The 14,070-nt window shown below is 41.7% G+C and overlaps 2 protein-coding genes across 2 annotated transcripts; one reads left to right on the top strand and one right to left on the bottom strand.

Annotated features, from left to right (window-relative positions):
• The first annotated feature begins 1,245 nt into the window (after positions 1-1,245).
• LOC310693955 (vomeronasal type-2 receptor 26-like) lies at positions 1,246-3,015 on the top strand. The gene has a single exon (XM_083476495.1). The coding sequence runs from the start codon at positions 1,530-1,532 to the stop codon at positions 2,472-2,474; it is 945 nt and encodes a 314-aa protein (XP_083332621.1). The 5' UTR covers positions 1,246-1,529; the 3' UTR covers positions 2,475-3,015.
• A 1,869-nt stretch (positions 3,016-4,884) lies between these two features.
• LOC310693862 (vomeronasal type-2 receptor 26-like) lies at positions 4,885-14,070 on the bottom strand (the record flags this gene model as incomplete). The annotated part of the gene is made up of 7 exons (XM_083476244.1): positions 4,885-5,786; positions 6,168-6,294; positions 7,348-7,575; positions 7,868-8,734; positions 10,492-10,783; positions 12,628-12,774; positions 14,048-14,070. 7 exons carry the CDS (start codon positions 14,068-14,070, stop codon positions 4,885-4,887), a joined length of 2,586 nt encoding a protein of 861 aa, XP_083332370.1.

Here is a 14,070-nt window from a genome sequence, read left to right as displayed (position 1 = left end):
GGAAACAACAAGAAGAAATACATGGCTTCTTGAAATCAAAATGTGGGCTTGTAATAGGCTTGGGAGGAGATACTTCTTCAGCCCAAATTCAACCTTCTAGGAAAACAGGCTACTGTTGGGTAGGGACAGAGACAGTAGTCAAATGGTTATGATCTATGCACTGTGTGTTAATTTCAGGACATATTAAATGCCTAGCTTTGCACACAAACTATGCCAGGTACCTGTCAATTGGCCAACTACACAAGAAAGAGGCAGCATCACAGTTCGACAACACATTCCAGCCACACAAAAGGACTGGGGCAAGGAGCATGGCCTGGACAGAGTCCCAAGGTCAAGAAAGGGATGGGGAATCACATTTAAACCCCAGGCATACTGTTCCCAATGCTTGTCTTAAGCCTTACTATTTCAACATAATATTAAGACTCATTTTGAATTAAAATATTATTAGAAATTAGATTAATTATCAACAAGTTTTTGATTTTTATCTCCAATTCATATTTAGTCTATGTTCTATGCATTTTGAATCTGGTGTTATTTCTATTTGCATCCTGTGGTCTCCTTTTCTGTGCAGCAAAAATGACCCTTAGTCAGACTTTCCTCTTGTCCCTAAATAAACACTGATTGCAAAATCACTTCCTTCCCAACCATAATCTCTCCACCCCCATAATCGTCTCCACCCCCATCATTCTGCCCGGACGCTGAGGTCCAGCGCCGAGGGCCTTCTGGCGGTTCCCTCATTGCGAGAAGCAAAGCTACAGGGAACCAGGCAGAGGGCCTTCTCGGTAGTGGCGCCCGCCCTGTGGAACGCCCTTCCAGCGGATGTCAAAACGATAAACAACTACCTGACATTCAGAAGACATCTTAAGGCAGCCCTGTTCAGGGAAGTTTTTAACGTGTGATATTTTACTGTATTTTTGGTTTTTATGGAAGCCGCCCAGAGTGGCTGGGGACACCCAGACAGATGGGCGGGGTATAAATAATAAATTATTATTATTATTATTATTATTATTATTATTATTATTATTATTATTATTATTATGTGAGTCTGGGGCATGCAGCACATACTTCAGTTATTTCCATGTCTACTTAAATTTTTCTTTATTAAGGATAATAAAAAAAACATTTTCAGATACTTTGAAAGCAAAGTGTGTTTTGTACATCTTATTAAAACTATGAAAGTCAGACTAGATGAAATAAAATAAACATCAGAGCCATGAAATAAAAACATCAGAGATGAATCAGACTGTTGGGGATTTTTTTAATGAAAATGAGAGCTTGGGAAGGGTTCAATGTGACAATCCCAATACACCTTTCTTTGTTGACTCCTACAATTTTGAACTACTGCCAGAATGGTTGTATCATTTCACTTAACAGTGCTTTTTATTTTAAGACTAACTTTGTTGAACACCAGGAGAAAACTATATTTCAAACCAGATATGATTCATGACATTTCTACTTGATGCCCTTTGGGCAGAAGAATTTGAAACACTCCATGAGTAAAAACACAAGGCAGGCTTCTGTTCTTGAGCATGAATCATTCTGGTTCTTACATTATCATGCATTCTTTTTCAGATGAAGAAACATGTGTCAGTTGTCCAGAAGACCAATATCCAAACAGAGGCCAGGATCAATGCATTCCTAAGATGCCAAACTTCCTGGCATTTGGTGACACTTTGGCCATTGTTTCAACTTCCTCTGCACTATTGTTGTCTCTGCTCACAGCTGTGGTGCTCGGCATCTTCATTAAGCACCGGGACACCGCCATAGTCAAAGCCAATAACAGAAATCTCACCTACATTCTCCTCATCTCCCTCCTTTTCTGCTTCCTCTGCTCCTTGATGTTCATTGGAAAACCTAATAAGGTGACTTGCCTTCTCCGACAAACTGCTTTTGGTATCATCTTCTGTGTGTCCATCTCTAGTATCCTGGCCAAAACTGCATCTGTACTTTTAGCCTTCATGGCCACCAAACCAGGATCTAAGATGAGGAAATGGGTGGGGAAACGATCGGCTTATTCCATCATTCTGTCCTGCTCAAACATCCAAGTGGGGATCTGTGCTCTCTGGCTGGCAATGTTTCCCCCCTTTCCTGATAGAGATACACACACAATGATGGATCAAATTGTACTCTTATGTAATGAAGGGTCGGTCACTATGTTCTACTCCATCTTGGGGTTTATGGGCTTCCTGGCCATTGTTTGTTTCACTGTAGCTTTTGTAGCCAGGAAGTTACCTGACAGCTTTAATGAAGCCAAGTTCATCACCTTCAGCATGTTGGTCTTCTGCAGTGTTTGGCTGACCTTCATTCCAACTTACCTGAGCACAAGAGGAAAAGACATGGTGGTGGTGGAGATCTTCTCCATACTGGCTTCCAGTGCTGGGTTACTGGGCTGCATCTTTGCCCCTAAATGCTACATCATTGTGGTGAGACCTGAGCTGAACAAGAAAGAACATCTAATAGTTAAAAAGAAATAAATGAGATAAAGTACACATAAATTTATCCCCTCCCACAACAGATATCCCTCTCCCCTCCCCATATATAATGGTTAAAATGGGAAACATTATCCCTGAGCTGTAAGTGTGAATCCTAGTGATGTATGGAAGTGAGAGCTGGACCATAAAGAAGGCTGATCGCCAAAGAATTGATGCTTTTGAAGTATGGTGCTGGAGGAGACTCTTGAGAGTCCCATGGACTGCAAGAAGATCAAACCTATCCATTCTTAAGGATATCAGCCCTGAGTGCTCACTGGAAGGACAGATCGTGAAGCTGAGGCTCCAATACTTTGGCCACCTCATGAGAAGAGAAGACTCCCTGGAAAAGATCCGGATGTTGGGAAAGATGGAGGGCACGAGGAGAAGGGGACGACAGAGGACGAGATGGTTGGATGGTGTTCTCAAAGCTACCAGCATGAGTTTGACCAAACTGCGGGAGGCAGTGGAAGACAGGAGTGCCTGGCATGCTCTGGTCCAGGGGGTCACGAAGAGTCGGACACGACTAAACGACTAAACAACAACAAGTGTGAATCCAGTGGTTGCCAGTGTTGAGTGATGTGCCCTTCAATATGCAATAATAAATAAAAAGATACAATGCCTCTTTGAAATCATCCTCATCTCTCTTTCCAGCTAAAGCCTGAGCTTCCTTGGTCAATTTTTCTGAAAGTCCTATGATTCACACTTTCTGTTACCACATTGACATTTGCAAGTGTTCACACATGTGCTTGCATGCACACACACATTGAGAAAACTAAAAATAATGACCAAACAGAAACCCTTTTAGAAATAGGATATATATTGGCCACTTACCAGTTGTCAGGAGTGTGTGCAGGAGCCGGGCCCTGAGACTGGTAGGGCCTCACAGGATTGGGGCCTTCCTGAGTTTGCCGCACAGGTGAGACTTGACAGAAGACTCATAGCATCTGGCAAGGGCTGGGAGGGGTATACAGTGGTGCCCCGTAAGGCGAATGCCTCGCAAGACGGAAAACCCGCTAGACGAAAGGGTTTTCCGTTTTTGAGCTGCTTCGCAAGACGATTTTCCCTGTGGGCTTGCTTCGCAAGACGAAAACGTATTGCGAGTGTTCCGATTTCCCCCCCGCTCCCCCCTTTTTCTAAACCGCTAAGCTGCTAATAGCCTTTTAGCCACTAATCCGCTAAGCCTTTAATAGCCTCTAAACTGCTAATAGCGCTAATCCGCTAAGCCGCTAATAGGGTTGCTTCACAAGACAAAAAAACCGCTAGGCGAAGAGACTCGTGGAACGGATTAATTTCGTCTTGCGAGGCACCACTGTATAAGACCAGCATTTCCCTCTGGCTCTTTGCCACAGCAACACGCTACCCACCTAACTGTGCTTCGGCTCCCTGACTCCTGGTTTCCTGACGCTTGGACTCTTGGCTTCCTGACTCCTGGACTGCTGACCCTGAACTGCTGATTCCTGCTTCCTGACCTCTACCCAGGTCCCAACATACCAAGCCGGGACTCCGACTGCCTGTAACCCAGACCATGACACCAGTTCTCAGGTGCTGAGGCTGATCTGAAAAGTTGTCCATGATTGCTCAGCTGGAAATACGCCAGTGCAAGTTCTTCATCCTGATTCATCCAGAGCTCATCCTGGATAATTTAAAGTAGATTAATTTATGCTGGTGTAAATAAAATAAAATAAACAAATAAACCCCATTAGTGCTCTGGGGGTGAGGCGAACATGGCAGGGCAACATGGGTTTCTGGGTTTTTTCCTGTCATCATTCTGTCTCTCACAGCTACAATAAACCTACCATTAAAGTTATGTACTGGTCATTTCATCGTCAGGGGGCAAATGGGCAAATTTAGCAGGGGGTCAAATATCCCCCCCCCACTGTATATATAATATACATATATGCAGGGCATTGTTTCTAGGGGAAAAGGTGCTGGAACTTGTTGACTTTTTTTTTTAGGAGGATCAACCAACCCAAGTTGTTGAGCTCTTTTTGAAGGGGAAAACTTATCTTCTTCACCCGATTGCCTTCCACCTCCACTCTGCCTCCCCAGTTGCTGTGCTGCCCACTGACTCCGCCACACAGCCCTGAACACCATCCTACCCTCCTCCTCCATCCCGCAGCCCTGAGCGTCGTGCTTGTGACTGGCACTGCAATACTACAGAGGTGCCAGAACTCACCAAAGTTTCAGTGAGTTCCGGCTGAAAAAAGCCCTATATATATGCAGAATGAAGAAATGGACACAATAAATTTCATGGCAATGTTTATTCATATAGTTTATTTTCTCTAGGATATATTATTTATTCTCAGTTATTCAACTGATGCAGCATTTAGAGGGGGAAATGCAACCCAGCTGGCCACAGTGTCAGAATATGATAGACATGACATCTTCAGAATGAAGAGGTGGACATATGCCTTCATTTTATTTTCCTTACTAATTGCTCCCTGTTGTTCAGCTCAGGTCGCAGAAGAATGATGTAGCACTTAGGGGAAAAAATGCAGGCCAATAACCCAAAACTGGAGGACAAGATGGAGAATATCTCCACAGCCACCATGTATTTTCCTTTGGTGCTCAGGTAGGTTGGAACAAAGGATAACCACACACTACAAAACACCAACATGCTGAAAGTGATAAATTTGGCTTCATTGAAACTGTCAGGTAATTTCCTGGCAAGGAAAGCCACCACGAGGCTGATACTGGCTAGGAAACCCATATAGCCCAAGACCAAATAAAACATGGTAGTGGAACCTTCATTACATTCTAGTATAATCTCCTCATTCACTGAGCGCATGTCTGTGTCTGGGAATGGAGGGAAAGTACTTAGCCAAAGAGTACATATGTCAGCTTGAAGAAAGGAACAGGAAAGGATGATGGAATTTGTCAATCTTCTCCCCACCCATTTTCTTATTGTAGAACCTGGCTTGGTTGCCATAAATGCCATAACCACCATGATGGTTTTTGCTAAAATGCTGGAAAGAGCCACAGAGAATATGGCACCAAACGCTGTTTGTCGGAGAAGGCAGATCACTTTCCCAGGCTTTCCAATAAAGAGTAAGGAGCTGAGGAAGCAAAGGAGGAGGGCGATGAGGAGGGTGTAGGTGAGTGTCCGGTTGTTGGCTTTAACGATTGGAGTCTCCCTGTGCTTGATAAAAATCCCAAGGACTAAAACTGTGATCAATGAGAAAGCAATAGTCAAGGTAGCTAAGATGATCCCTAAATCTTCTTTGTAAGAGAGGTAACTTAGAACCTTAGCAACACATCTAGTTTGGTCCTTGTTTGGATATTGGTCTTCTGGACATTTGACACAGACATCCATATCTGAAAACAACAAAGAGCTGTTCAAATATTTCTATGGGTTGAGCTGCATAATTCTAATAATCTAATTTAGTGCAAGAGTTTGCTGTTGATGATGGATTTTGATATTTTTGATATAAACCCTGATTGAAATCAATGCAGAAAATCAGTTTCCTCCAAGAGCGCCTGGTCATCAGCTTGAATGGCTTTAGAAGAGGATTGGACAAATAAATACAGAATAGGGATATCAATGAGGCAATATGCATCTGAATACCACCTCTTGGAAATAACACAAGGAAGAGTGGTCTTGTGTTTGGGTTGTCTGTTCAAGGGATGTGCATTCTCAAAGCAAATACGATATGTTACAGAAGATGAATGATATCACAGTACACAATTGTCTCCTACCCTTCCGGCCAGATATCATTCCTTCTGGACACGGAGCACAGTCATAACAGCAAAATTTCTCTCCCTCCTTCTTTTTCCTGCTGTAGCCAGGATGGCAGTTGTCATTGCACACAGAAAGGGGCAGCACCTGCACAGAATAATATAAAGGGACTTGGATTAGTGCTCTTCATTCATTCAGCTCTACAAAGAGAATTATGTTGGGGAAATGAACCAATTGGCCCAATTTGTAAAAGAACTACGTAAGGTGCATTGCAGATATTATATTGTGCAGCTTGAAGTGATTGGATGCATAAAACCTTTTCGAAAGAAACATTTTCCAGACCCATTATATATTATTTAAAACTTTACTTGCAGAACTTTCTACAAAATGATCTAATAAAATTTATTCAGAACTTTCTTCAGAACAGAACAAAAAGAAACATCCAAATAATTCCATATCCGGTGCCGATCCCCACAGACTCAGAATCTTATAAGAAATAAAAGATAATTCAAAACAGACCTACACTAATACCTTGTGTTGCGTCTGCTTCATGTTGCGTCTTTTCGTGTTATGTCCCGCGGCAACCCGGAAATACCAGAATGGGTTACTTCCGGGTTTCACCGCTTGCGCACAGGCAGAAGCACTAAATTGTGCCGCGCGCCTGTGCAGATGCAGCGCTTCGAGTTGTGGGCATTTCGCGTTACGGACGGGCCTCAGGAACGGATCCCATCCATAACACGAGGTACCACTGTATAAGCAAAGGTCTCTCTCTCTCTCCTTACAGCCTCCATTTTGCCTGCAGCTGTTTGGTGTCCCTCCAGGAGACTGTTTTACACACCTTTACCCACATAGAGCCTGGGAACAAAGACTCAAGCCACCACCCTTCCAAGATGGCAAATATGCAATTCAATCGCCTCCCATGTGATTTAAAGTTAAATATCTCATCAGAGCTGCCAGAGAACAATCACATTTAATTATCAAGCCATCGAGGAGCTCAGAGAGCTCTTCTTGCTTTTCTTTAGCTTCAGTGCGATCTTCCAGTTAAACGCTTTCTGCAATACACACAGGCATTCTCCATTTCAGTGTAAACAATTATACTTAATAATGTATATAAAATATTACTATCCTGAATAATCTAGCAGCTAAAAAGCAAAACAGAAAGTTAAAGTGGCCAAAACTTTTCTTTCTGGCATGTCTCACCTGATTAAAATGTGGATGCCACACAATCTGGTCATCATGAATGGTTAACTCTTTGCCTGGAAGAGCCTGAGGTTCTAATCTTCCAATCTTTACTCTAACCACTGAACCATTGGGGAACATCACCCAGTTTGTAATATCAAAACCTGCAACCAATTCTCCATTTTCATCAAAGTGCACATTCTCAGCAGCACTATTATTGAATATGATGCTCCTCAGATAATGATGAACCTCGAATGAAAGAGCAATGAATAACGAGACAACATAGTGCTAAGATTACTTTAGTGAACTTTCCAAAGTTGTCCTTATAGTTGTCATCTGGTTTATGTAGGTGGCCACTTGTGAATATCAATCAATCAATCAATCAATCAATCAATCAATCAATCATAGAATCATATATTTGTAGAGTTGGAAGGGACCCCAAGGGTTATCTAGTCCAACACCCTGTAAGATGACCCTGAGGATCCCTTCCATCTCTACAGTCCTAGAACTCTATAATTTTAAAGTATTGCTTTCTAATTACCTGCCATGATTGCACACTGTGAAATGTCAGTCTGACCCTTTCTTCCAATCCTCTGTGTTTGGATATGGATTTGTAGATGGCGTTCAAAGCATGCGCCACAGCATAGACAGCATTGTAGACATTGTAGCTGTGGCCAGTCATGTCCATTTCAAACAGAATTCCAGGAAGGCTCTCCAGCTTCTCCTCCCCAGTGCAGATGGTTTCATTTTCATTTCCCTCCTCTGACGCTTCAGACATTTTAAATAAACAGCCGAATGCCTGTTTCCAGAACTCCTGGATAAAGCCATCTCGTTTTGCCCAGAAAGGGCTCAGCTTCTGAATGAACCTTTGGAATCCTGATGGCTGATTTGAGTGGACTGTGATGGATATGGAACCGTGAAATGCTTGTACCTCCCAATTCTTCTGTATAGAGTGTGATGCAAAATCCCAGTGGGATGTAACAATCCACACTTTGCCCAGAGTTGGAAAAAAGAAGAAGGGTGATACAAATATCAACATTCTCAGAACCTGGAAGGATGGAGGTTCTCCATAAACAATGAACACAGTTGGGTTATCCTCAAAGACCATTGCGTAGGTTCCTAAATGCTGTAAAGCAAAGTCTATCATCTCATCCACATAATTCCATTTTGGTATTCTTACTATGTAGGCATAACAGATGCCATTAGGGGAAAGGATTGGGACCATTGTCTTCAAAAACCTGTCCCCTCTGTCATCTTCCACAGCCCAAAGCCCAATCCATGTCCACTTAAAATGCTGAAGTAATCTCACAATCCCTGTGTACTGGTGGGCTTCATTTGGCACCATCTGATACAAAAATGGGAAGGACTTTTTGACACCTTTTAGTGGCAGAAATGATCCATAAGTCAGCTGAAATAAAATTAATAAGCATGTGGGAGTCATAAAGCCATGGTAAAGGCTTGTAATATTGCAGGGTGCCCCCTGACCTCGGCTGACCAGCACTCTGAGCTTTACAATGTATTGGAATGTATTGACCTTAAATGGAGTTGTGTTTCCTCTGGGCAGTGATGACCCTATATGGTGACCCTATATGGTGATGGGCGTAATAAAAGCCTTGTCCGGATGAGGTAACGTGAGACATTGGCAAACGGCCATGCGGCTGGAGAGAGACAAAGGATATAAAAGATACCGGAGAGGAGAGAAGAAGTTCGAAAGGAGCTGCCCTCCATCCATGAAAATATTGCTGTCTCTCTGTGTCTTTATTTTATGCTAAACAGCACTATTTTGTAACGGCTGGCTCCAACATAAGCATTTTTCAGATGGGTTACAAGCATTTACATCATAGATTTACTTATTAGAAAACAGTTCTGTAGTTCATCTCATTCAATGTTCTGTGAAAATTCAGATGGGGTGATCCTGCACGAGAACCTGACTATCTTTGGTTGTGAGCCACATTGAGCCACTTGTCTCAGGCAGCAGTTTAGGAAGGCTGCTGTCACAAAAATGCCCCACTGGGCTGTTTGTCTGAGCTCCCTACACTGTCCCATCAGAGCCCCAGCTACACTAGTCAATCACTTCCACTCCCTGTTTCCAGAACCTGTAGAAGTAATATCTGAGTTGTGTGTTTGGGGACATTGCACACAGATGCAACTGGGAGATTCCTGTAGGCTTTGGGACTCAGTGAAGATTTCCTGGTGTGGCTTATCTCTTTCTGAGAGAATTGGAGTTACTTAAAATATGTCGTGAGAGTAAGCAGGTTCTGTTTGGCATCATGAAGGCCCAACAGAGACTCCATTTCCCCAGGGTCTTGCAAAAAACAATGTCAAACAAAAATTGATGATCTCCTTCTACCTGTCCACAATAGAAAGTGTCCTTTCATACTGTATTACAGTGCGGTACACTGGTTTGACAGCCACGGACAGAAAGTCCCTACAGAGGGTGGTGAATACAGCACAGGACATCATGGGCTGTCTCCTGAGTTCGCTAGATGACATTGTGGGAGACCGCTGCCTCGGAAGAACAAGGAAAATGACTCACGCCCCGGCCAGCACCTCTTTAATCTCCTACCTTCGGGCAGGAGATACAGAAGTATAGTCAGCCACACCAACAGGTCAAAGAACAGTTTTTATCTGTGGGCTGTTGGGCTGCTGAATGGAAAAATAATAGTGGTGCAATTGACTTCCAACAAGCACACAGAGTGTGAACAGGACTGAGTGTATGTGGGGGGGGGAAAGGGGGGCTTGTTTAATTTTACTGCACACAGGTGATGTAGTGACAATAAAGGTTTATTATTATAATATTATTATTGTGATTTCTTTTCCTGTTTTCTGAAGTGTTATCTATCCCCCACAGGCTTTTGTCACCTCCAAATTGATAAGGATTCTCTCTACCCTTTTGTCTCAGCAATCAATATTTTTTTTGAGAAACAACACCTTCAAAACAAAGTCCTGAGGTATCCCACTTGAAATATCCCCAAACTCTGACAATAAGCTATCCATGTGTTCTGTTGTCCTACAAGTTCTCTATCCATCAGATTGTATAATCATCTAGCCCATATTTCTCATTCAGTAACTAAAAATCATGGCGAACACTGTCAGAGAGTTTCCTGAAACCAAGATGGTGTACCATACTTGTGAAACCTCCATGCCCTCATGCACACGACTTACCTGTGGAGTCTTGTGGATTGCTGAAATGATGGCCATGTTGGCAGAGACTTCAGAGATACATCCCCCAATGAAAGCTATCAGATTGTTTTGGTTGTCACATTTGAAGTTGGGGACAAACCTATGTTCTGTGGAGAGCAGGCTGAGGGTGGCCTTGTAGGTCATCCTTGCAGTGTAGTAGCTATTGAGGATACGAAACCCCAGAGAGATATTGGATAAGATGTTGGGATTCTCACTGATTTCTTTGACAGCAAATGCTAAGGCCAGAGCGTGCTGGTAGTTTTTTGGCACTGATCTGCAAGATAATTAGCAGCTGTTTAATAAAACCACAGCTATAACAACAACAGCAGCAGTAGCAACAACAACAACAACAACTTGTGCACTTCATCATCACATCTCTACAGGTTTCTAGGATTCAACTGTAGTTTATAACTGCACAAGCACCAAAGCGAGGTTTAACGTTTTTCCCTCCAATGTCCTGAGACATAGATTCTCAAAGGGACAAGCCTCCGCCATGTGCGAATGTGATAAGGAGACGCCGGAGTCGCTTCAGCACATTATGTTCACTTGCCCCTTATTCAAGGTGCCACAGGCAAATTTGTTGGGATCAATCATTCAGAAACTAGAGGGTACCCCACCAAAATTCCACCTTGCCCAAATCTTGCAGGATAAGGATACCCATACGACCCTGAAAGTGGCTAGGTTCCTGGTCGCTGTCCTTACCCAAAAGCATTGCCAAGGAGCACCACAAGCTAATTAAGGCGTAGTATGCCATTCCATTTTATAGTATTTTATTGTTATAGTAGTGTTTTAGCGGCTGTTTTTTCCCACGTGCACAGGCTGTTATTTATGTCTTGTTTTTATCTGTATGGGCCTACGGCCGTAATAAATTATTATTATTATTATTATTATTAACTGCACAAGATTATATACCAAAGTACAAAAATAAGACCTATGAAATAAATATTTCTCCAGTCAATTAATGGTCTAAATGCTCATACAGTTCCAGGACTTTTTAATGGTTAATAAAATATTACAAGTGGAAAGTACAATGAAATCCTTTTTCCAGATACTATTGTATTGTACCGGAGTCAATTCACAAATCGCCTTTCTTTAAGAAAAAGGGGGGAAAGAGCAGTACCGTATTTAATATGGCACACTTTAAAATTTTTATTGTAAATGTCTGCTGGATAGCTTAGTAGGTCAAGCATGAGACTCCTGCATGGCAGGGGCTAGTCTAGATGACCCTCATGGTCCCCTCCAGCTTTATAATTCTATGATTCTAAATTTAAAAGTATGAACAAGAAATGGGGACAAGTTTCTGTTTGTAAATATTGGCCTATCTAACGATACTTCCATAAGAGGGTTAGGTTTGCTTTGCCCCTCTAACGTCTGTTAAGTATTGCATCATTAGCCCTATGTTTCTCCCTGTATGATGTGAGAGAGTAAGCTTTGCAAATTATTTATTTCTCTAAAATATAACAACATGAAACCAAATGTCAGAAATACCTCAAGTCTGAAATGGCAAGGGAAGGGGTGAGATTGAGATCAAGGATGAAAGACAACAAAGTGTAGCGAGAGCAGAAATGAAATAGTTTTAAGCATGACTTTTTTCAGCCAGAGCTCACTGGAACTCGGTTCTGGCATCTCTCAGGTGGGCGCCATTGCCATTCTAAGAGAACAAGGCGCTTATGATGAGTTCTGGCACCTCTTTTTCTAGAAAAATAGCACTGGTTTTAAGGTTTCCTCATTTTGCCACTCATTTAAAAAGGAATAGGACTTCTAGCAGTTTGGAAATAAATTTAAAATGTAGTATGAATAAATGACCAACAGAAAGAAGATAAATGCTCCTTGCCAGATAACCACCTCAGAAGCAAATAGATGCTATGAGAGGGTCTTGCTCTAGCTGAGATACAGAAATGCACACTGTCCATTCATTTCTGTAAGATATCTGGAGGAAACACACTAGTGGTTTATGCCCAACAAGATATTGTAGAAGTATCACACACATATTAACAAACCAAGCGTCACTTTTTTTACATCAAAAAATCCATAAAGCACATCATTCCTGAAGGATATGTTCTGAATAATTATAATTCATACATATTTCAAATTGTGTGAAAAATATTGATGCCTTACATAGGTTCGTCAATCGTGATCTGGGCAGGCTGTTCCATGAAAGAGAGCATATTAGAGAGGAGTAATACTTGAGAAACAATCTCACCAATGACAATGCCTCCTGGCTGGTAAAATTCATGCGGAATAGGGAGGAGATCATCATATATGCTGCAATTAATAGAATGTGCATTGCATACCATACGACACGGTAGAACGAGCAGCAACACCACCACAAGCAAGATCCTGTTGATGAAACTGCCCTTCCAAAGCTGTATTCCCATGATTCCAGTTGCAGAATTCAATGTGGCTGTTTTTCAGCTTTTCTACAGCCTTCCTTGAATGGTAGATGGTGTTGCTGCTACACAGATTTGCAGCATGGCTATTTAGAGAATAGTATCTTGCTACTTTATTTCATTTCACCACCTTGTCCATCGTTAATTTCCCTAAACAGTGTATTTTCTTTATCTCCCCCCTTTATCCTCTAAGGATGAGTGAATTTTTAAAATTTATTTCTAAACAACTTAATATGCGTGTCTACAGGTCAGGTGTCAGTATTTTTGCTGTGGTGAGCAAGGGAATCCAAATGCAAACTTGTGAATTCTCAGCCTGTTTCCCCAAAAGATGGGTATGCAAATTACAGGACATGTGTGCTATTCTATACTGGTCAATAAGGTTCAGTTTTCCACAGTAAGAATCTGGGAAGCAGAAAATAAACAGGGGAAGCAGGAGAATATATGAGGAACCAGGATACTCACAGCATACTCTATTTGTTAAAAATCAGTGGAAAAGTGGTTATGCAGAAGAATGAAAATACCCTACATATCCCTAGATCCAGTTCTGAATAACACAGGAATTATATAGGTTTTTCAATATGCTTATTTTTTATTTTTCTTACAGGCTCTGGATGTCAATTGTGTCACAAGACAGAAAACAGTAATTTTGACAATGATAGGAATGATTATAATTTCCCAAGCGTGCTTTTGGCCTCTGAAGTGGCATCATTCAATACAAAGCTCCTAGGATATCTTTTCTGAATTTTGCAACTATTGTTTTATTGTGGTTATCCTCTTTTCTTTTTCCTTATTTGCTGCTCCCTGTTATATAGTCTCATGCCCAAGTAGAGAAGACAACTCAACATGGAGACCAAGATCCCAACAACAGTTCTTGAATCCCAATTTCACTGGTCAAAATAGATACCAGCACTACTATGTTCTCATAATCCTCAATTTATTAATAGCCAAAGTCAAGTTTACATTTATTTATGTAAGCCAAATCAAAATAGGGCATTGACCTGTGATAATGTTTGTCCAGTACAATTGTACTCACAAGAAGGCTACATTTGAGCAATGATCTCTCTCTATTAAAGCACTAATACTAAAAATCTCATGATGTGGACTTTCCAGTGATTTTTTAAGTGAGCTTAATAAACAGATGAACTTACATCCTCTCACTTTTTCTGGCCAT

This window comes from Podarcis liolepis (assembly GCF_965112155.1).
Source record: "Podarcis liolepis genome assembly, chromosome: 15".
NCBI lineage: Eukaryota > Metazoa > Chordata > Lepidosauria > Squamata > Lacertidae > Podarcis > Podarcis liolepis.
The sequence above is the reverse complement of the archived record's forward strand: the minus strand, read 5'-3'. Positions and strand labels throughout refer to the sequence as shown.

Excerpts from the sequence above, each read along its gene's own strand:
- LOC310693955 (XM_083476495.1), top strand. The coding sequence starts at position 1,530 with ATGAATCATTCTGGTTCTTACATTATCATGCATTCTTTTTCAGATGAA.